Genomic DNA, 22,919 nt, shown 5'->3' with positions numbered 1-22,919 from the left:
ATTCTCATGACAAATTCGTTGGAATATTCACGAAATATCATCCGGAATTTTTGTAGGAGATTTTGCAGAATGAACATTTAAAATATATTTTAACGAATCCGATTTTTATCTATCACTAGTTGACTCAGCAAACGTTGTCGTAATAGGCAAAATGCGCATTGTGCACAGCCCATGCGAAATTTCCGTACAAATCTTAATTTTGGTTTTGCACGATTTACTCAACTTTACTCGTGATTTTTGCATGAGTAAATATATAAATCCGTAGAAAGCTATAACGAACATATCTTCTGGAGCAGCAAATTCTCAATCTTTACCTGGAGTGTTGCTGTTACATATAAAAGTAAATAATCACTTTTCACTTGGCTTATATCAAACCGAACCATCCAATAGATTGAATTTTCATAAACATAGTTTCGGGCTTCCTACGAATTCATGTAAGAGGGTTTACGTACTTCGACAATTTTTAACCTTGATAACACTAATTTGCATATTAAAGTGAGTTAAATCATGAGATATTCAATCTTTTGATGCGAGACCATGATGAAGCAGGTCTAGGTCTAACAAAATTAAGTCACGACCGCTAAGTGCGCTCCTGGTAAGCCCTATTTTTCTCATTATTTTATCATAAACAAATTTACTTTTAATTAGCACTCCTCTGCAAGATCGCTTGCACTGTTGTTTTATTCTTACTAATTTATAATTCCCTCAATAAAATAGCGTTAATAAATATGAACTTATTGCATTTTGCTTGTATTTATTTAAAAAAATGGAAAAAAAATGTATATCGGAAAACAGTGAAAAAAAATATGGCGAGGGCATTCGAGATGATTTTCTTCAAATCCATTAGTTCTAATTGTTTTGCTTTACTAGGAGCAACTATAAAAACATCATGTTTGGATACAACATTCATGAAAGCGATTCACATGCTTAAATGCTTTAATACTAGATCTCAAATGCTGGTTAGCAATTTCTAGCATTTATGATAGCTATATTAGCAAGAATTTGACAGTTTAAGTTTCCCAAAACAATGGATGCTACAAATTACGTTCTCATACACGTGTAAGTCAAAAATAAAGTACTGCACTACTGTGCGAAATATGCCTAGTTGTCTCGTGTAATTTTTGCATAATTCCAGTTTCATTCTGGCAGCGATGGCGTGTAGGTACGTACGCGAAACAAATTGTTTCTCCAACAGACCTCATAGTAAAAAATCCAGTAATCTTCTCTTGTTGTGGAATCTATCGAAGGATATAGGATTGATTTAGTGACCACTACAGCAACGGTACACGGAAAAAAAGTACCGTTGAGTTTTTTTAAACTTATTTTTGAGTTATTTTTTCTCTTCTCTTTCATCCACTCTTTCTTCTGTTGTCAAAAACAAAAGAGCCAAACAATCCAACGACGCCAGTTCAATACGGGAAGCCAATTTTGAGTTGTATAACCTGAGGCCGAAATTTAGTGAATTGAACTTACACTTGGGTAAATAAATTGTCCGTTGGGTACTTTTTTATCATGGGAGTAAAGGCAAACTACTTCGACCATACTTACTCAATTTTGGCTTCCAGTGCGGATGTTCGAGGTTGGGTGAATTAAACTAACTATTGGGTAGTTTATTTCTTCCGTGAAAGGCTTTTCGCCAAATTCGCATGGAAGGGTTATCCGACGGAAACACAACTACGGATAGATAGATTTTCCGTCGATGTAAAAGTGAAACGTCTATTAAGCATACAAATAATATGCGACTTCATTGAAGAAAAACAGGTTTTTGATTTTTAAAACAAAGCAAAAAAAACATCTTCCCGAGAGTTGTGGTGATTTGTCTTCTACTTTTGGAACACTAGCACATCTCATTTTTTTTTTAATCTTGCGTTTATTTAGAAGGCTCATTTGCCATTTGGCGTTACGGAGCCGGAAATATGTTTTTTTGTACAATTCATTTTACAATTCTTGTGATTCTTACAACTAGAGTTAGTTTGGGTAGCCGACGTACACGCGACTGACTCGAGGTTAGGGATCACAAATACACAATAGGAATAGGAGGGGGTTTAGGGTTTTAAAATTATTGATTGCGATGTTGTTGACTTGGTTTGATGGTGGTTTTTGCATTGATCTGTAATGGAAGAGAAACAAAAACAAAAAAAGAGACAACGAAAAGAAGAGGACACTTTTAAGGGGAAATGCTACATACAGGGGACTCACAAAGATTCAAATTCTAACATCAATCTCTTTCAAAAACAGATAGATAAGGTTCATATACTCTAAATCAAGGCCCGCCAACACTTCCCTAACGGGTTTTATTTGTTTTCCTCGGACCCGGACAGTTTCAGTCAGCTCAGACCTGGTTTCACGATGCTCGACGCACCCCCACATCTCATTTTGCTTTGTTTTGCTTTTAGCGTAGGTATTTTATAACACTTTTTATCAAGTCATAAAAGCCAATTGCTCTCATGTGAAGGCGTGGAAGTTACTTTGAAAGTAACTTTTATAGTAATGAAATGACTTCATAAAAGTTTTTATTATTAAAAAACAATTAAGAAGAGCTTTCTTGTTGTTTTTAGAGTGGTTTAATTAAGGCATAAAGTGCCTTATTAAATTCATATTTAAAATTGTAAAGTTTCTGGAATTTGTAACTTACTTCAAAACTCAATTAAATGCTTTTTGTAAACTGGACAGCATGACTATTGTCGCAACAAAATCATAACAAACATCATCAAATGCCAAAGGGCTGTATGAAAGTTACTTGGGAATTACTATCTTCGAAAAAACATCGGATCACAACCATATTCTACAGAATGCGGCTACATTTTTCCCGTGGCATAATTCTATGATGCGGTACACTTAAGGTAGAACTGTCCAGAATCCAAATAAATTGTACCTCGCGTTTTTAACAGCATCAATCTCGACAAAGAAGCAACGAATAACTGTCATCTTTTCATTTTGGCTTTGCTGCGTCTCAGCAAGCGCAGAATAAAAAGATGACAGCTGCACTTTGCTTCAATACTGATTTTGGTGCCCTTGAATGCGCGAGGTCCGTGTGTGTCTGTGTGTCTCCATTCTAACCCCCACTGACTGGCAGTGATGTTATGGAAAAAAGCTGACTGTTTTACAGTGCTAGAAGGTGCTAGCTCTACTGTAGCTCGAGTGACCCATTTCAGACTTCCTGGTATTTCATGACCAGTCCGATGTCACTTTTGCACACAATAAGCCCCGCCTGTTTATGCTACCATTATCAAATGGATAATGGATCCATAAACGTTGATACTAAGGGAAGATCCATAAAGTACGTCACGCAAACATTGGCGTTTTTGAAACCCTCCTCCCCCCTTCGTCACACTTTTTGTACGAAATCTTTAAAAAAATTGTATGAGTCGTCACGCTGCTCGAAACCCCCCCTCCCCCCTAGGAGCGTGACGTACTTCATGGATGGACCCTAAAATGACCTCACCGTACATCGTAGCTGTGTCTGTCTAAATACCGCACATTTCTCGAAAGCTTTTCCGATACCCCTATAACACCGTCAATTTAACCGCACTGATTGATGTAATTTGATTTCGTCAACTGGACTGATACAGAATGGCGATGTATGGAGCTTCCTAACAATCGAAACACTTTTTTCTCACCGTCCGAATGTGCACGCGGAATGAACAAAAAGCGCAGCAGCAAATTTTTTATGCTGCCATCCTGGGGCACGGACTACTTGGTTTTACTGGTGCCCTTGAATGCGCGAGGTGAAATAAAATTGGATTCCGAGAAGTTCGTCCTTAATACGTGAGCGATTTCCCGGGATTTAAAAACCATGGAAATTGACAGACCAGATAGATCGAAACGGCACCATCTGGAGCAACGACATGGAGGAAGGCCACTATACGGTCTTGAGCCCGGATTCCCCCACTCGGCTGAGTCGTTCCGGTGTCCACGCAACCCTCGACCTCTACATAACAAATCTGAGTGACCACGTCTCGCAGCCGGTCGTATACCAGGAACTCAGTTCGGATCACTATCCGGTGGTGGCGGAACTGAGCTCCTCGGTCAATCGGCACCAGCAGTTACGGCGAAACTACCATCGAGCGAGCGGTTCCAGCAGTGCGTCGATAACACCGTCGATTACGAGGTGCGTCCGGAGACGCCGGAAAGTATCGACCGCCAGCTTTGCGCTATCGAGGAGGCGATCACGGTGGCCCGGGAACAACATGTCCCGATGGCTCGGCAGGTAAGCAACTCCTTAAACATCGATACACTCACCAAAGATTTGATTCGATTGTGGAATGGAATGTCACTCAGTTTCAGCGTACTGGACTGCCTGAGCTTAAGACACGCTGCAATCGAATCACAAAAATTATCGACTTCTCGAATAAGATCCGCACTCTCCCAGATTATGCTAAGCCGTTCTGGAAAATGACCAAAATACTAAAATCCAAGCCTCGGCCCATTCCACCTTTGATCCCACTAGACAATAATGGCTCTAAGGATCGCTTGATAACTCCTGCAGAGAAGGTCGCTGTAATAGGTCGTCACTTCGTCAGCTCACACAATCTTGGGCAGAACATCGTCAGTCCACAAGAAGCAGCCGTCAACGAGCATGCTAACAACATACATTTGATTCCCAACGACTTCTCGGAGGAGTTGGAGATCTCAGCTGGCGAATTGACGGCCTATATCAAATCATCGAAGAACATGAAGGCCCCAGGCTTTGATAGCATCCTGAATCTCGAGCTCAAACACATGAGTGCTCCGTTCTTTGAGCACCTCTCATTGATCTTTAATCAGTATCTCCGGTTCAGCTACTTTCCATGGTCCTGGAAGTCAGCCAAAGTCATCCCCATCTGTAAACCTGGGAAGGATCCTTCTTCCCCAGAAGTTATCGTCCCATCAGCCATCTCTCATGGTTATCCAAGCTATTTGAAAAAGCTATTATCATCACCGGTTACTTGAGTCCTAGGAAAATCTCAACATCTAGCTCGAGGAACAGTTTAATTTTGACGCGGTCGGTCAACCGTACACCAACTGACTGTATAAGTTTTTTCTTATACATGTCATTAAGCGCCTGCTTTGGCAAAAAAGTATTAGAAATATTAATAATAAACAATATTAAATTTTGTACGTGTATGTATGTCTGGAATTTTGACTACAGATTTTGCTCTCATTTATTTTCAAAAGAAGAGATTCACGAAATGTTGGTACGTTGGTAGACCTCATGAGGATCAAATTTCCGTAGAAAATGTTTCGAAGGTTTAAGTCTAAAATTTAGACTCTAAATAAAGCAAGATTTTAGTTTTTCCATCTTAAAATACCGCCAACTCTGCATCGTTCAAGAATTCATGGGCAACCACCACGAGGGAATTTTTCACTCTTTAATCGGTAGCTTGACTTCTCAATATGCATGATGTTACAAAGAAGGTATTCTGAGTGCAATTAATCCAACAGGTCCGGAGGTCAGTGCTATGGATATGAGCTCAATTGCAAAATAATGCAGTTCCGCTGGTATGCCAATATTTTAATCAATCAATATTGGGCCTTAGCAAGGATCCGGTAATCTGAAATAGTTACCCTCCACCTTAGTACTTCCTTCAGTAAACATATTTCGGGAAAAAGTTTGTTTGGCTGTTACCTCAATTCTAGAATCGATTTAAAGTGTTGTATCAGATAATATAATTGACCAAAACTGATAACCTACCTTGATTAACTGGTAATCCGGAATTCGTCGTAATGTGAACCCCTTAATAAAGCTTTCATTGAACTTGTTTTACACCACGAGTCTCGCAAATCGGGATTGAGAGACTACCAATTTGTTAGGTATCAAATATTCACACTGCTTGATTTTATTTATAAACACAGGGACACGGTTTCGCTTGTTTATTAATCAGTCGATCAAACTGAGCACTGAGCATCAAATGCACATTAAATCGATTATTTTACCGTTGATGTTGGCAATCGATGACAGCAATAATCGGTCAACGACATTCGACGTCGTCGGTGCGAAAATAGGTCGATTTGGAATGCACCCGTCAATTTTTGTACGAACATTTTTTAAATAATCAAGCCTATTACTAGGCGCTTTTTAACATTTTTGTATGGCAATCATGGAAACATTTTTTTGTATGGTAAAACAGAATTTAGCTGCCTCTTGTTCAATAACAGAGGAGCATGTTTGAACGTAACGTGACGTTAATAGTCTTTATATGTCTGGAAGAAGGGCCCTCCTTAGCCGTGCGGTAAGACGCGCGGCTACAAAGCAAGACCATGCTGAGGGTGGCTGGGTTCGATTCCCGGTGCCGGTCTAGGCAATTTTCGGATTGGAAATCGTCTCGGCTTTCCTGGGAATAAAAGTATCATCGTGTAAGCCTCATGATATACGAATGCAAAAATGGTAACTTGGCTTAGAAACCTCGCAGTTAATAACTGTGGAAGTGCTTAATGAACACTAAGCTGCGAGGCGAATCTGTCCCAGTGTGGGGATGTAATGCCAATAAGAAGAAGAAGAAGATGTCGGCTATGTGCGGGGTGTTTTATGTTTGGGTCGATTATGACTTTGGGTCAATGAATCAACGAAGCGGAAAAATACATCGCTTTTAAAGATTAAGTTGTTTGTTCCATAAAGGCTACTCTTGCTGGCATTGGTAAGAGCACGAAAAGGATGAAAGAAGTGAATAAACGAGCAAAACGACTCTTCTCGGCACTGAAGGTGAGCGAAAAATGGTTATCACTCATTACACCATTTTTTTTCTTTTCCGCAAAATCGGTCTATGAAAAATATATGGGTATGAACAAAATTTGTACGCACAGCCTAGCGTTGATCTGAGAGCTGTATTCGTGGCTTCCCTGCGAAGAATTAATTATCTGAATAAGTGGCTCGTGACCAAGTCAACCGGTAAATGGCCTAACGAGGACATGCTGCTGAATGACAGGAGAGAAACCGAAGGCCTAAAAGAATTGCGGTTCTACCTGGCACACGTAAGTGCCAGACGACTCATAGACCAAACAAAAAGGGCGATAGAAGCAAAATGTGGCTATCCCTGGGTATCCACACCTTCTACCAAAAGTTCGATTTTGGAGCAATCATTTACCAGAGATCAGAAAAAAAATCTTTCTCATGAACGCCTAAATACACACAATCTTTATCTGAATTGAAACGTTATCACCTGACGAATTATTATGTTCATGACATCAACGATTTTAGCACCTAAACTGTATAGGGGCCGTTCACAAGCTACGTGACACTGTAGAGATATGGAGGGGATCAGATTATACTAATGCATTCAATCATCCATATGCAAGTGTTACAAGGTGGAGGGAGAAAATTTAAAATTGCCTAATTTTACGTTACGTAATTTATGAACAGCATACATTAAACTAATCTCAAGCTAGCCAGATCAGTTGCTTAGGTAAAATGGCAGGCAGCCTACGATAGAATTGATTTTCTTTCTTGACAATTAAGGAAATACGGAAATTTGGATGTCTATATCCGGTTGAATGTAAAATTTTAGGTGTAGGAAGTCAAGTATGCGACAATGTAGGAGCTGTCTTGTTAATGTTCATACGCTTTTAATATCAATCAAATGAGGGTTCAAACTTTCCGAAAAGAAGCAGGGATAAAATACTGATTGCACATTCCTTTCCATAAACCTCTGGACAATTCATGTTGTCGTGTCTCATAGCTCTACTATATTCGTCTTGAAGATCATCTTTTAACGGAACACTGCAAAAAATATATTTAAATTGATTTTTCGAATCCGAATAATTGAGCTAGAACCAACCTGAACATAAGCCGCACAATGTCCACTACCATGGAGTTACCACGTGAAGGAAGCAAATTTCGTGCTTCGCATATGGCACGCATAATGCAGGGTTGTACCTTCGAGCGAAAACTGAGAAAAGTAGAACATTTTCATTATTAGAACAGTATAACGATGTCTTACAAAAGCTCATACTCGTCCCCAAAAGCGTTTTCTACAGCTTGGTATAAGTCGCGCCTCTCCCGATAATGATGAAAGTGCTCCCAATCGCGATGCTGACTGATGTTGTATCGGTCTTCACTAAACTCACGTGCATACGGATCTTCTTCGTGCATCTCCTCCGATGGACCGTAGCTATTCGTCACTGAACTGTAAGTTTGAGTCATGCTGTTTCGGTTGTATGGATTGTATGTACCCTGTGGGAACCAGTCAGAACGATCTTTGACATATCCCGGCGGAGCCCACGTGTCCGGATGGGACTTGAGATATTCTTGCAGTTCCATTTCCGATACTTCATGCCCAAAGTGATGACTGTGAGGATCCTCCATTGGAGGCATACTTGACGTTGCTGTCATTGGTGGAGTTGGCGGAGCTGGAGTTAATCTTGTTGTTGGAAGTGGTGGCGTTAGCGGTGGCATTGGCGGAGGCAATATTGGTCCGGTAGGCCTCGTTAATACCTCGCCCAATTGAAATTGCGTGATACGGGTCTTCAAATCCGGAGATGGGTAATACATATCGTACTCTATGAGTGAATAGTATCCAGTAGGTCCGTGTGAATTGAATATAAGGAGTTTTCCAAACGCAATTGTCAACTACATATATAAGAAATTGTTATATGTGACAATAATGCAATAAGGATTTAACATGTTTGTAACTCACAATAACTATACCACCTGTTGGAAGGACCAAAAACCTCTTCCTTCTTGACAATAGGTGTTCAGCGTTGGACACACATTTAACGTCTTCACCGGATGTATCGGATATGGTGGTCGAAAAACTGCAGACCTCGTGAATAACTATCAATGCAAGTAAGAATGCTTTCATCGTTGTTGATACAGCGAGCAAACCCTAAAGTCTAATCCCACTGACTAACCAGTCACATTTTCTGGAATTTATAACAACATTTTCAAATCTTTTGAAAAGACGCTAAATGGTGCTTAATCGACACCTTCTGAGCTGTGCGTATGTGGATTCCATAGCGTTTAGGCGTAAAATAAACGAATCACGAAAGGCGAAGTGCCATTCATAGCTTCCATTGTAGAGATCTGAATTTAAAAAAAAAATCAAATTAAAGTTTTTTCGAACTTTGCTGCGTACAGAGCATGAAAATTTAAAAAGATAAAGCGGAGAGCAGGCAATGTTCCAGTTATGGTATGAAATCGACAGAAAAGATATATAGCATTTATTTTAGTTTTCACTGCATGTTTTCGTTTTGCGAGTTATGACCCGAAAATATACCATACCAAAAGAAAGCGAATCAATACGTGCTAATATCGCACATGTACGCAAAAGAATTTTAGCAATAAAATCACAAATTAATCCATCATGTGGGGGACATATCTTTCTTATGCACCACAAACATGTACCAGAAAGATCATTACTATCGATAGAAAGATAATTATTTTCAATCGTAACGTGACCAATCTGTCACATCGCAGCTCTGAAAATTAACATTTTGGCTTTAAAAATAATAACCAGTTTGTAACTTTGCAAGTACGTATTTTGACACTAACAGTAAAGTTAAGTAAGTTTCTGTTAAAACCTCGAAAAGATCTGCCTAACTCCCGCATGAAATCCAGACACTTCGTATGAGTCAGGTTCTAACGCGATTTTTCGTTTTGATTAGCATTAATTAAAATAGATTAATGCTAGTTTCGATGTTCTATCACTTAGCATGTATGTAGACAATTGTGAGATTCAGAAGTAAACTTGGTCTTTGTTAGTAACTAGAGCCGAACTAACATTCCTTCCCTCTCAATACGACCCAAAGGACCGAAAGGATGTGATCGATTCCGTTTGATTAGAAATGCCCAAGTTTCAGAAAATTCAATCAGGCGTGCTTGCCAGCTTGTTGCGTAATTTGATTTAAGAGGAGTCTCAAATTCTCGACTCAAATACAAACGTTGGAATGTCAGCCTAATCTTAAGAAACCCGAGAAAAAACGTTCCTCGATTTTTGTAACCCGCGACATGCTTGAATCCGATTCCGAAAGACTGCACGCCAGTGTCCGCAAACAGGCGAATGAAATCGCCTCCTTCGAGCTCTTCGTGACGATGGTAAGAATGACGACGGCAACGGAAGCTATAGCTTTGCCGGTGCCGCTCAAACCGCACTGGTGTTGGGTAGGACAGGCCTGATACAACAATTTATTTTTTTTTAACGTTTTTCCGAATGCCATTTGGCCGAAAGGGTCATTTAGCCGAACGCCATTTGGTAGGTAGATGGTAGGAGGAAGAAGGAAGAAATAAGGAGGAAGAAGAAAGAAGCGAGAAAGAAGAAAAGGAAGAAGGAAGGAAGAAGGAGGAAGGAAGAAGGAAGAAGAAAGAAGAAAGAAAGGAGAAGAAAGAAGAAAGAAGGAATAAGGAAGAAAGAAAAAGGAAGAAGGAAAGAAGAAGGAGGAAGAAGGAGGAAGGAAGAAGGAAAAAGAAAGAAGAAAGAAAGGAGAAGAAAGAAAAAAGAAGGAATAAGGAAGAAAGAAAAAGGAAGAAGGAAGAAGAAAGATGGAAGAGGGAAGAGGGTGGAAGGAGATGGAAGAAGGAAGGAGGTAGAAGGATATGGAAGGAGGAAGACGGAAGAAGGAAGGAGGTAGAAGGATATGGAAGGAGGAAGAAGGAAGACGGAATAAAAAAGAAGGAAGAAGGAAGAAAAAAAAGAAGAAGGAAGGAGTAAGGATGCAGAAGGAAGAAGGAAAAAGGAAGAAGGAAAAGGAAAGAATGAAAAAGGAAGAAGGGAGAAGGTAGAAGGAGATGGAACGAGGAATAAGGAAGAAGGGGGAAGAAAGACAGAAAAAAGGAAAAGGAAAAATGAAGAAGAAAGACAGAAAAAAGGAAACGGAAAATGAAAAGGAAAAATGAAGAAGTTAGAAGAAAGAAAGACGAAGATAAAGAAGGAAGAAAAAAGAGGAAGAAGGAATAATGAGAAGGAAGAAAGAAGATGAAGATAGAAGGAGGAAGAAGGAAGAAGGAAGAAAGAAGGGAGAAGGAAGAAAGAAGGAAGAAGGAAAAAAGAGAAAGGAAGAAGAAAGAAGGAATAAGAATGAAGCAAAAAGAAAGAAGTTCTCTGTTCTCAGTTCACTTTTCTCTTTCCACTTTTTACTTCTCACTTACTACTTCTCGTTTCTACATGAATCACTTCTCATTACTGACTATTCACTACTCGTAATCTGAGGTCAAATTTTTTAACTATTCGGCCAAACGACCCGTTCGGCTAAATGGCGTTTGGCCAAACGGCATTCGGCCAACGACATTCGGCAAAATGGCCTGATACAATACAACGGCATGCCCGGCGAGACAGAAAATTTGCGCAGGACCTACAAGGCGTCTGTAAAACCAATAATTACAAACGACATAAGAAATAATACGACTCGACCTCGGTGACGAAAACACACCATCTACAACGTTCACTGCCTACGCAAAGACGACCCGACGACAAGAAAGAAGCGTTATATGTACAGCTGAAGCACGCTGAAGCATACATACGATGGAATGCCACTGCGGGATATCAACATCGTCATCAGCGACATGAACACAAAACAAGAAAGGGAAAACCGAATCGACCACGTTGTAATCGAGGGTAAATTCTTTTCCGATATCACGAACGTTCTTACTTACCGCAGTGCGAATATTGAATCCGATCACTACCTCGTTGCAGTATGCCTGCGCTCAAAACTCTCGACTACGTACAACAAGCGTCGAAATCGGATGCCGTGGCTAACCATTGGGCTAAGACTACGCGCAGGCATCCAAGTGATCCAAAGGAAGAACGGCAATGCGCAGCTTCTCTTGAATATGGCTGGAGAGATATTTTTCCGGATTTGGTAGCACCGCAACCATTGCACAAAGCACAGTGATCAGAGAGAGTATGACGGCAATTGCGAGCAGTTAATAGAGGTGAAACATGGGCGAATCTGCACACCGCACGAGGGCAAGTGAACGAGACACGATAGCAACGACCCAGTCAACACAAGATCGTATATGATGTCACATAAGATGCTAAAGTGGAGGCGATATAGGAACTTCCCCATACAAAATGTACGTATATCGCCTCCACTTTAGCATCTTGTATGGCATCATATACGATTTTGTGTTGACTGGGGAGCGCGGTACAGACAAAACTCGATTTTCTCTCTGGGGCTGCAAATCTGATAGAGCATCTATTTTCCATGGAGTGGTTCCCCATGTTAGGGGCGGCTGGTCATTGTCCGAGTGCCAGCGTGGGACTCAGACTGTGCACACTGTGTTGCAATTTCCGACGCTTGGCAGCTGAAGGGGAACAGTACCACCAGGAGATGAACAAGCGGATAGGATATACCAAACCGATCTAGCTTTAGGGCTTTACGGCCTCTTCGAGTTAGGGAACCTGTCTAGGACGTGGTGGAGTTCCAAGCGTATTATCTGTAGGTTCAGGCAGTTACCGCTATCGACACCTCGAGGCGTGGCAGTAGAGCGTCAGGATGAACATCCAAATAAGTCTCAAATGGTGTGAGTGTCCTTGTATGAGTACAGTATATACTGCCTATCTCATGCAGAAGTAATGTTGTGAGGCATTTCCGGGGGAAAATGAAAGCGGAACGCCCAAGGTGAGTTTAGTCGGTTCTACTTGTCTCCCGACTGGTCGAGTCCTACACTCCAGTACACTCCCGTGTGGTAGCTTGGCAACTACTAAGCACGTATGCTCGGTTATGTGTTAATAAATTCTCCCTTGTAAAAAACGATTGTAGCTATGTCAACATATTCTGGGATAATATCCATGAAACTGTGACTTCAACAGCGGAGGAAGTGTTAAGCACTACACAGCAACGCCAGCGAAATAATTTGTTTGATGAGGAGTACCAGCGAGTGTCGAATGTGAAAAATGTAACAGATGTAATAGAAGACGGTACGGTGTAGCAAAGACAAAAGAGAAACGAATTCACCGCACATTCACAGCAGCACGAAGAAAGTGTGATAGCAGACAGAAGTGCAGGAGCACACGCGGTTGGGGAGGGTTTTCGCCACTGTTGATGGCGTGCGGCATAAAACTGCGTCAGTACCTGCCATGTGCAATGAACGAGGCGAGAATTTGCTGACAGACAGGACTATGGCATCATCCAGTTGGAAGGAGCACTTCGAAGATTTGTTAAACGGTGAAAACGAAGGTGAAAGGATGGACATAGTCAACGACGGTAGAGCTGTGGAACCACCGACGATAGGTGATCATCAATTAAGGAAGCTGTAAATGAGCTGAAAAACGGTAAACTGCCAGATGAGATCCCGGTCGAGCTTCTCAAACTTGGAATTGGATCAATCGATCCACTACTTTATTCAGAAAATATGGGAGGATGAAGAAATACTTATCGGCTGATTATATGGCCTTATAAGCTCAACCTATAAGAAATTACACATAGAGTGTGCCAATTATAGGACACTCTTTTGACCTCGGCGTACAAAATTCTCAGACTGAGGTCGCTTGAGGAGTCTTTTGTCGGCGAATATCAGGAAGGTTTTCTTGAGGACCGATCAACGACGGATCAGATGTGGATGATCATTGATAAATTCTGGGAGCACGACTTTCAGACTCACCATATGTTCATTGATTTCAAAGCAGCGTACTTCCTCTTCTTATTGGCATTACATCCCCACACCGGGACCGAGCCGCCTCGCAGCTTAGTGTTCATTAAGCACTTCCACAGTTATGATGCACTTTCAAATTTATTGTTCAACATTGCTCTCGAGATTAGGAGATCTGGCGTCAGAGGAACGACACTATCATCAAACGGCGACTCGATTTGGTCATAAATGAGTCACATTCTACTAGTAACCCTTTACGGACATAAAGAGACAGATCGGAAAGCTTTCGGAGGTTTCGAGCCAATAGTGCTCAGATAATACTCGGTGAGAAACTAGAAAACGGTGTGTGGCGCAGTCGCATGAATTACGAGATGTACAAAGCAGAAAATCGAATAAAATACGACAAAATACGACAGACTTCAGAAGGCAATCACTTATTACGAATCTGGGAAATAAGAAAAACGAAAACAATATTAAACAGAGATAGAGATCAGTGACTTTATGGAAAGCCACGAACACGCTGGTTGCATGCGATGGAATCGAACCTTGGGACCCTAAACGTTTGGGGAAACTGGAGGAACATCGCCCAAGAACGACCTCTTTTGGTTATGGACATCTACCATACGCCAACATGAGCATGATTGACCGCCAATATTTGGGACTTACATCATCTTCAATGTGTAAGATTGGTGATTCAAAATTAAGCAATACCAACTCTGGCCTTTTCCAAATGCAGGTCAATTAAGGAATAGAAAGGAAAATGTTGACGTGATACTAGCATTCAAGAAGCGGACGAATCATCTGCATTCGTCTAAATTTGTATACTCGCTTGTGTATGCTGCTTAACTCACCCGCATAAAGCAGAACAAAGTATTCCGATGATCGCACCATTGTTATCGCTTATACACGAACACTGATTTCCGGATAAACTGACATGGTTGGTGAAGGCGATGATGGATCGGGTGATGTAAATAGTTCGAATTTCAGGAGCTTGCTCGACTCTCGGAACGTCGGTTATGGCAAGGTGATGATCTTTCGTGCCTGCTATTCAACCCGCAACAGAGCGGGTATCTAATACGAAGGTCAGGGATCTACACGAGTGCTGCGATTTTCACAAAGCTCATTCCGCTATTTGATTTCGCCTCTACAATGCCTGGGAGAAGGTTTTGCGGGAAAGGCAGCGAATTACTGTATAAAAATCGATAAATCGTCATTTGCATTACCTTGGGGCTTCCGATATTAAACTTTTCATAACATCCTGCATCGTAAACAAACAGTTACAACACTGCCCACTGTTACTCGTTGCGCCACATTTCTTAAACGTCATGCTGCTTGCTCAAAACTCATAATCGCACCTTTATATGCATCAAGTACCCATATTCCGGAGCCATAAGAGGTAGCAAGATTTTTAATCACCGCCGATCTAATCGCCCCACGTCGGGCGCCAATGTTGTGGGAAAGAAAATTGCCTCTAATCAGTTTCACCACCATCGACTCGCATGGCACTGGTTTGGTCACTTCCGAACCGAGAGTGCAACTAAGTCGTTCCTCAACCCTCCCAGATCACCCTTTGCGAGCTATAGCCTCCAGTGCAGTGCAGGTAGGTAGCCAATCCCTTAATGACCGGGGTATTAATTCACCCATCGAATTCGGCTCAGGTGTAAGTCACCGTTGATGTTGGTTACAGACAGCAGATCGGCATCGTCATCATCATAACCATGCTTGACTAGCGACGATTTCAGCATTTAGTTTAGAGCGTAGAAAGCAACTGGCAAGTAAAAGCTGATTAATTATTTTCCCATTAATTTGTGTTTTCGTCCACCTCGAGAGCGATCGCGCGGTCAGTCAGTCAGTGGGCGCCCAAGCTGTCTGCTAGATGATGGCTTGAAAAGAGAAACACATACCCAACTATGTAAGTATGCAAACAGCGTGGTTACGGCAGCAAGTGCTGTGCAAAACAAAACACAGGAATTAATCGGAGATGCCAACGGCGACGGTTGGATCGCACCGACGTTTGCTATTTTGCAAAAGAAAATCTTTCTCTCGATCAGTACGCCGCACCGACTGCCACCGGTGTGAAGTTTGATAGAAGCTCGCCACCGATGATTATTCCGAATGGTAGCAGTGTAATTTGCATAAATAATGAGGAATCGAATAAGACGCGTTCGATTTGGTGGCATCATGGCGATGCAAAACGTGTAAAAAAAAACAAAAAGGTTGCATGCTATGCTTTCTATTGCTGTTTGAATGTTGTGTAGAATCTAATGGTTACGCTAATCAGTTTTTGTTTTTGGTAATCAGACGATCTTTAAATAGAATTGCGGAGTGACAAAGAGTCGTATACCAATCGAAACAGACATGTCTCATGGTAAAATATGATAAATCTGCTAAACAACTGTATTCAAATTCTATGACTTTCTATGATTTTTCTATGATCTCAGCTCATCTGCAAATGTTCCTTTACCAAATGATCCTGGTCCGTACAAACGCTAAGAAGTAATCTTTTTTAATCTTCTTTAAGGACAGAGCTAAATATTTTGAAAGAGATGGAGGGAAACGAAGGATTATTTGTGTCTCAATTGGGACTGGGCACGTTATCAAAGTGACGACATAAACAATTCCGAACTGGTTACACCAACATCGTTTAAGTGGCAGAAACGTATTACAGGGTGTCTTCGACTGGAAAACCTGGAATTAGCAGGAAATTTCTCCGCACCTGGAAAAATCCTGGAATTATCAGAGAATTCCCGTCACAATTAGGGAAATCTTAATATCCGGTAATCAATACATCATGTGCGAAACACTCACAAAGGAGAAAATGATCCATAACTGAATAAATGTACCAATCACATCAAAAATGTCTTTTGAAAAACGTTTTTCACAATAATTAGTTGTTTGAACCGATTATTTTGCTGCTAAAATCTATACATGCACGAGAAATGGCACGTTTGTTTTTACCTAGAAATTAATGAAAAGCATCTGGAAAATCAAGGAATTTTGTTTTAACAGATGAGTAGACACCCTGTATAAGCTGTCGACTAGACCTGTGCGCCGATTCACTTTGAACCGGCGGCGGCGTGAACGCAACTCTCTAACGGCGGCGGCGGCTTAGCCGGCGCCACGTGGCGGTTGTTCTCGGCGGCGGCGACGGCTCGGTGCGGCGCGATTCAAATTTATCATTTCTACGGTGTTGAATATTATTTGCATGTTCTTCTTCTTATAGGCATTACATCCTCCACTGGGACATTGCCGCCTCGCTCTTAGTGTTCATTCAGCACTTCCACAGTTATTAACCGCGAGGTTTCTAAGCCAAGCTATATATTTTTATAGCTGCGCATCTTACCGCTAGGCTATGAAGGGCCCACAATTATTTGCATGTCTCGTGCATTAATAGCAATAAACATAATTTATATTGTACGCTTTTAAACCTTCATGAATACAATGGAAAAATGCACCAAAGATTCCTTTCAAAATTTCTTCAGGGATTTCTGTACTTTCTCTCCAGGAAATCTTTTTGAAATATCTTCATGAAATTCTTCAACAGTTCGTCCGGAAGGGTTCCTAATTTCTAGTGAAAATATTGTCAAACCCAAAATAATGCCTTCCTTAGCCTGCCGGCCACAAAGCAAGGCCATATAGAAAGTATAAATTGGATAAATTTCATGGTACAGTATACGTTTTTTGGTTCTTCCCTATACCTATGAGCATCATCGTGCTAGTGTTGGCACAGGAATCCAAAAATAGTGAATCGAGTTAGAAACATCGCAGATAAGAACTGTAGAAGTGCTTGATGAACACCAAACTGTGATACGGCAAATTTTCAAATGGGGGTTGTAATGCCAACAAAAAAGATCAGATGAGAAAATTCCTGAAGTTTAGAAATTCTGCAAAAATTTACAGGAACTGATATGGAAATTTTCCAGGAGTTTCCCATACAGAAATACTGGGATACGTATTATTCATTCCTCAGAACTTCTGGACAAGGAAATCCCTAAAATTCATGGATAAGGAATTCTTGGAGTGAATTAAAAAACTGAGAGTATAAATCACCGTTCCCCTACAATTTCACTGGAATTCTAGTAGAAGGAACTTTTAGTAAGTCCTATCGAAGGAATTACCCAGAATACAAGCAGAAGATATTTCCTATAATTGATAGAAGAAGATTTCCTTATATTTCGTGAGAGAGCAATTCCCAGAGTTATTAGAGAGAGAATAATCTAGAATTTTTAGAATGACGTAAATAATTCGTCGGGATCTCGGAGGATAAATTCCTAAAAAAATCCTTAAGGAGGAGTTCATCTTAATTTCTGGAAGAGGGATTCCACAAATTTCGTGCGAGAGAAATTGCCCTGACCAAGGGCAAAATTCCTAAATGTGTATTTAGGAGAATTTCTGAAGAAGGAATTCTTGTAGGATAAATATTTATTTATTTAATTATTTTTATTTATAAAATATGGTCATACAGCAATCAGAATACATAAGAAACACATAAATACAATTAAACAGTACATATCAATCTTCAGTTTTTGTGTTAACTTGTGCCTCGAAAGTATGCTGCCAACTGGCGAGTATTCCACAATTCTTGTACAACGAGTTCCTACAATTTCCGAAGAAGAATTTCTCCAAAATATCTGGGGGAGATTTCCAGTGAGTTTTTGAGAAAGGAATACCTGCGTTGCGGAGGAGGGGGGGGGAGGGTGTTGCTGCAGTTCTTTTGATTTTTTGGTGGAATTATTCTTCATAATTCCTGAATGGGAAAGTTCTTCGACCTCTTGAGGAAGGAAATGCTCAGAATTCCTCGAAATGGAAGAACCAAGAATCAATTATCTGAAACCCTGGGTATGAATTCTCAAGAACTTCTAGAGAAAGAATAAGTTTCCCGGAATTGATAAAGAAGGAATTTCGCAAAATTTCTAGAGGGGGGAGTTTCAAAATTAAAGAGTCCAAAATTCTTAACGGAGCAATTCCTCAAAATTCTTAGTGTGGAAACTCCCGAATTCTAGGAGAAGTCTTGAATCCCCAGAACTTCTGCATGAAGAATCGGCGGAGTTCCAAGAATTTCAGAAATGAATTTTCCAGAGTTCCGAGATAAGAAATTTAGAAATTTCTAAATAATTAAGAAATTTAGAAATAATTAAGAGAAAAAATGTACCTGGAGGATAATTTCCTGGTTTGATACCAATTATGTAAAAAGATGCTCAAAATATGTCTGTATTGAGTTCGATTAAGAAACTAAAAATTATATTTCTGTCCGACTTTGTGTCCCACGTCGTTCAAAATCAAAGATCCAGAATCTTTTAATTTTCTAAGCTTCTCTTGAGCAAGTAAATTATCAGGCGCAACGGATCGTTTTCCATTTTTTATAATAATTAGAAAGACTCATCCTTACCGATATAGAAACAAATATGCATCCCAGTCCATACAAGAAGTGCCTGAAGTATAGACCTTGAGCTTCTTGAGAGCTTTTATTCGTTTATTCTGAGTGTGGTCCATAGAATTGAATTGGACTTTCCACAAAAAAAAAAGCAAAACGAAATTCGCTACATTAAATAGAAAAAGTCTATTGCTTTGAGTAAATTTCAAGACTAACATTTGATAAAATCTAAAATTTATTCCTTCTGATTCTTCGTCAACAAATATATGTGTTTCAAAATGCATAATGCGCCAGAACCAAATAGGATATCCAGCTTTTGACGTAAACTACGTCTAAGGGGAAGACTCGGATACAGGGTGACAAATGAAAATTTCCAAATTCGAGACCGTCACGAAATCATGTAAGATTTTGAACTTAATTAGCGCCTTTATCTTCCGATGGATTTTTGAGATTTATATATCAATCGATTCGGAAATTCTCTACCAATTTGTCAATTATATTGAAACTTTGGGTTATGAATGTTAAAATAGGGTATCGGATCATTTTGGCAGCACCCTCTTTTTCTTGTCCGCAAGAGTCTCGTATCGGCCGTCGCCGTTCAGTGCGGTTGGCTTTTGGACTCTCCTTTTTGTGCGGTGTTTCGCACAAAAAGTAGAACAATGGAGCCGGACCAGTGACCGCGGTCGAAACAAATGTAACAAAAATGCGTAATGTAGTGCATGGTGTATAAAAAGTGATCCAGATAGGGGCATGTTTGTGCAGGCATGAGACGATCAATTGTTATCAATGCCAATGCCCTTGCTAGTAATGCAATCAATTTATATTAAAAAACGACTTTGGAAAATGCATGTTTTTGCAAACTGAAAACTAATAAGGCCGTTACACATATTTATTAAAAATTATGGTCTCCGCAAAGTCAAGGGGGAGGAGGTAATCTTCTTCTTCTACTGAATCGAGCGGCATGAAAATTTGAATGCAGAGGTTTTTGGGGCCGGGGAAGGTTTTTAAGATGGTTAGAGACCCCTCTCCACTTTGAAACCTGGCTCATATACAAATGAAACACCAATTTCATCATAACTCGAGATCAAGTAAATGGAAACAAATCTGGCGTGTGGAGGTTTTGGAAGAGAAGACATGTTTCTGTGGTGGTTTGCAACGCCTCCCCCATCTGGAAAGGGGGGCTCCATACAAATGAACCAAAAATTTCTGCATAACTCGAGAATTAATCAGAGAATAAATCAATTTTAGGCGAAGCAAAGTTCGACGGGTCTGCTAGTAAAAAATAAATATTAAAATGGAAAAAAAATAAAATAAAAAAAACTCCTCGGATTTGTTAAAGAATGTTTTGAAAGTTCTCAAAATTTACCGGAAATTTTTTTTGTTGCCCCTCAAGTTGTTATTTTTGAGCAAAATAACAATGTGGGTGAGACATATTTAAAAAAGATATTTATATCGGCCTAATAATATTTTGTCCAATAAAATGCGCGCCTGAATCAGAAGGATTTAACTTTGATTCAGGAAGTGTGAATGCACTTAAGATATTTTTATAATACGTGGGTGCAATAATGCGGTACTTATTGTATACGACCAAAGCTTCGGAACGCATACGTTCTTGAAACAGGCTATATGAGATACAATAGAGCTATCACTTTCTTGCTCCCTGATTCAAAAGTCTTGCAATGATATTAATAAAATGTTTGCACGAATATTTTATCCATAATGACACTCAGTGTTGGTAGAATCATACTCAAATCTGAATCATCGAGGTTTCATGCACGAGCTAACTCGCCTGCAATTCTGTAGGGGAAGCATCGCGCTTGAGTTTCTCGGCCAGAATCGCATCGCTTCGCTCACTCACCGAAAAATGATTTCGTTCTAAAAAGCGTCAAAACGCAATCGAGACGTATGTTTTGTTTATATAAAATTATTAGCCTTTGTTTTAGACGAAAAATAGTTAATTCAATGCATTCAACAATGAAGAACACGTAAATATCATGCAATGATGCAAATTGCGATTCAAATCATGAGCAAATCTCTCGGTCATAATTCTGATGGGATTTGACTCACGCATGGTTTGAATCGCCGATGAGATTTGAGATTTTGAGATTTTACCAACACTGCCAGACGGTAGGAGTTAGAATGTAATAACACACACACTATCTTTTCCCGTCCGCAACGTTTACTACTCGCGCGCACCACAACCAAATTAATTGGGTTTTGGTACATGATTGACATTTTATGATTTCTAGTGATGCACGAAAAACAAGATATGCCTATGATTGGAATGTTTCTGAATAATAAATGTTGCAAAAGGAAAAGAGAATAATGCTTCCCTAGGGCTTCTTCTATTGAATTATTTCATCAAATGCTTCAAAACCCAAATGTAGGCAATTCGGATCCAAGAAAGGCATCATTACCACTGAGGACTAAATTTGGGTTTTCATAGTAAATTTTTTAAACAATTGTCGTATTCAACAATTTTCATATCTTAAGATACGCTAGTTTTGTTCGAAACCAGTGACATAAGTAATCAAATGAATTTTCTAAAAATATTCATGCATGATGGCACTACAATCCTCAATGAACAAAACTGCTTTACGTAGTTTACGTTGGGCGGTTGTGTCTTGTACATAACACTTCTGATTTTTACTCTAGCCATAAATCTGGAAAGGGGTGATTCAAACTGACAGATGCCGTGAACTACTTTTATTGCAAGCATCATAGTCACCTTTGAATAAAAGTTTGTTTAACAATCTGTCAAAATATTCGATAGTACATTACGCATCACGGTATTTCAGGTTAATAATGTCCGTAATAATAATTATTCTTTCCAGATTTTCTGCAGCCGAATTGCACATTTGTATTGGGAAAGCTTTACGACTTCAATTCGGGTCAGTTCCCTGGACTCATTAGGAATCTTCTTAATTCTGGCAATCCACCGTTGTGATTTGAATAGTCAGTAGAGCTGAAAAATGCAGCAGGAAAAGGAAAACGCCTAGAAAAATCGTTTCATGATAATTTCCTGCAGATGATGTGTCCGGTTATACATTTTAAAATTGCACCTTTTGTCGTCCACCGTTTCCCCTTTACACATCAATATATTTTATCCCTTTCTGTCGCTTCGTTTTTACTTAGGTCTTACTGGCTTTTTACCTGCAGTATTGAACAAGATTTTTTCTGTAAATTTTTTATTAAGGTGTCTTTTAATCAACACGATTTTACGAAAAATTGATGTGACAATGTGTTTAACCGTTCAATTCGAGTTTGACTCGATCAATTCATTTGAACTTATTTTAAAATTATGTTGGGTAAGTGAATCAGTCTCTCGACTTGAATGTCAATCCAACGTCTTAACACCTCCGATCAACTCACTTGTAAACAGAAAAAAATTCTTCGATACGAGACGAGCCAGCCTCGGGCTGAAAGTCTCGTTAATAAAGAATAAAAAATAAATAAAAAAAAGTTCTGTAAAAAAAAAGCCATCAATTTAACGACATCCGGACAGACTGTGGCGTTGTGACGTGTGACGTTGGATTGGCTACTGAAACTTCCGGAGGAAGGTAGAGATCATTAAAAACGACGTTCTCCGCGTTCTACGACTCGGACACTAGCATTGACTTCGAGCAAAGGCGCTAAACGGCATAAGATACTACATTCACGCAAAATTGAAAACAACTCGTTTTAATCAATTCCACGACAAGGTAAACGATCCAAACGTGCTCACAGCTCTCTATATTGGGTAGTACTCAGCATCGATGAGGAATCGCCAAAGTAACGACTCGTGCGCTTCAAGTCAGTAAAATTCGACAGATAGTAGATTTTCAGGAAAATTATAAAATTATCGATCTGGTGAGGTGATCTGAACGCGATCAATATCCTTGCAGTATTTTGAGCGCGCCTTTCTTTTCGTAGATTTAAGTCTGACAATTTTCCTCCTTGGGTGTTTAATAATACAACGTCTGCAGTAGCTCTTGATTTGGCTGAAAGTTCGACTGTGTTTAAAACACATCAAGTTGAAAGCGAATATAAAACATTAAATATGTT

At 39.9% G+C, this 22,919-nt stretch overlaps 2 protein-coding genes and 1 long non-coding RNA gene across 6 annotated transcripts in view; 1 reads left to right on the top strand and 2 right to left on the bottom strand.

Moving 5' to 3' along the window:
- The window catches only part of LOC134222430 (putative leucine-rich repeat-containing protein DDB_G0290503), a 635,851-nt gene that overhangs the window by 549,828 nt on the left and 63,104 nt on the right, over nt 1–22,919 (bottom strand). The gene's annotated exons all lie outside the window — the stretch shown is intronic.
- The window catches only part of LOC134222432 (uncharacterized), a 117,578-nt gene that overhangs the window by 92,325 nt on the left and 2,334 nt on the right, over nt 1–22,919 (top strand). The gene's annotated exons all lie outside the window — the stretch shown is intronic.
- LOC134224328 (uncharacterized) lies at nt 7,479–8,835 on the bottom strand. Its single transcript, XM_062703661.1, has 4 exons — nt 8,613–8,835; nt 7,929–8,545; nt 7,755–7,865; nt 7,479–7,696 (listed from the first exon to the last, which is right to left on the bottom strand). The coding sequence occupies exons 1-4, from the start codon at nt 8,775–8,777 to the stop codon at nt 7,549–7,551; spliced, it is 1,041 nt and encodes a 346-aa protein (XP_062559645.1). The 5' UTR covers nt 8,778–8,835; the 3' UTR covers nt 7,479–7,548.

The sequence above is a fragment of the Armigeres subalbatus genome, chromosome 3, assembly GCF_024139115.2.
Source record: "Armigeres subalbatus isolate Guangzhou_Male chromosome 3, GZ_Asu_2, whole genome shotgun sequence".
Classification (NCBI taxonomy): domain Eukaryota; kingdom Metazoa; phylum Arthropoda; class Insecta; order Diptera; family Culicidae; genus Armigeres; species Armigeres subalbatus.
The sequence above is the reverse complement of the archived record's forward strand: the minus strand, read 5'-3'. Positions and strand labels throughout refer to the sequence as shown.

What these genes read in the sequence shown, in the direction of transcription:
- LOC134224328 (XM_062703661.1), bottom strand. Translation starts at nt 8,777, where the DNA reads ATGAAAGCATTCTTACTTGCATTGATAGTTATTCACGAGGTCTGCAGT. An exon ending in GAAAACGCTTTTGGGGACGA is followed by an intron (nt 7,866 to 7,928) that starts GTATGAGCTTTT and finishes TACTTTTCTCAG; the next exon opens with TTTTCGCTCGAAGGTACAAC. An exon ending in ATTGTGCGGCTTATGTTCAG is followed by an intron (nt 7,697 to 7,754) that starts GTTGGTTCTAGC and finishes TATTTTTTGCAG; the next exon opens with TGTTCCGTTAAAAGATGATC.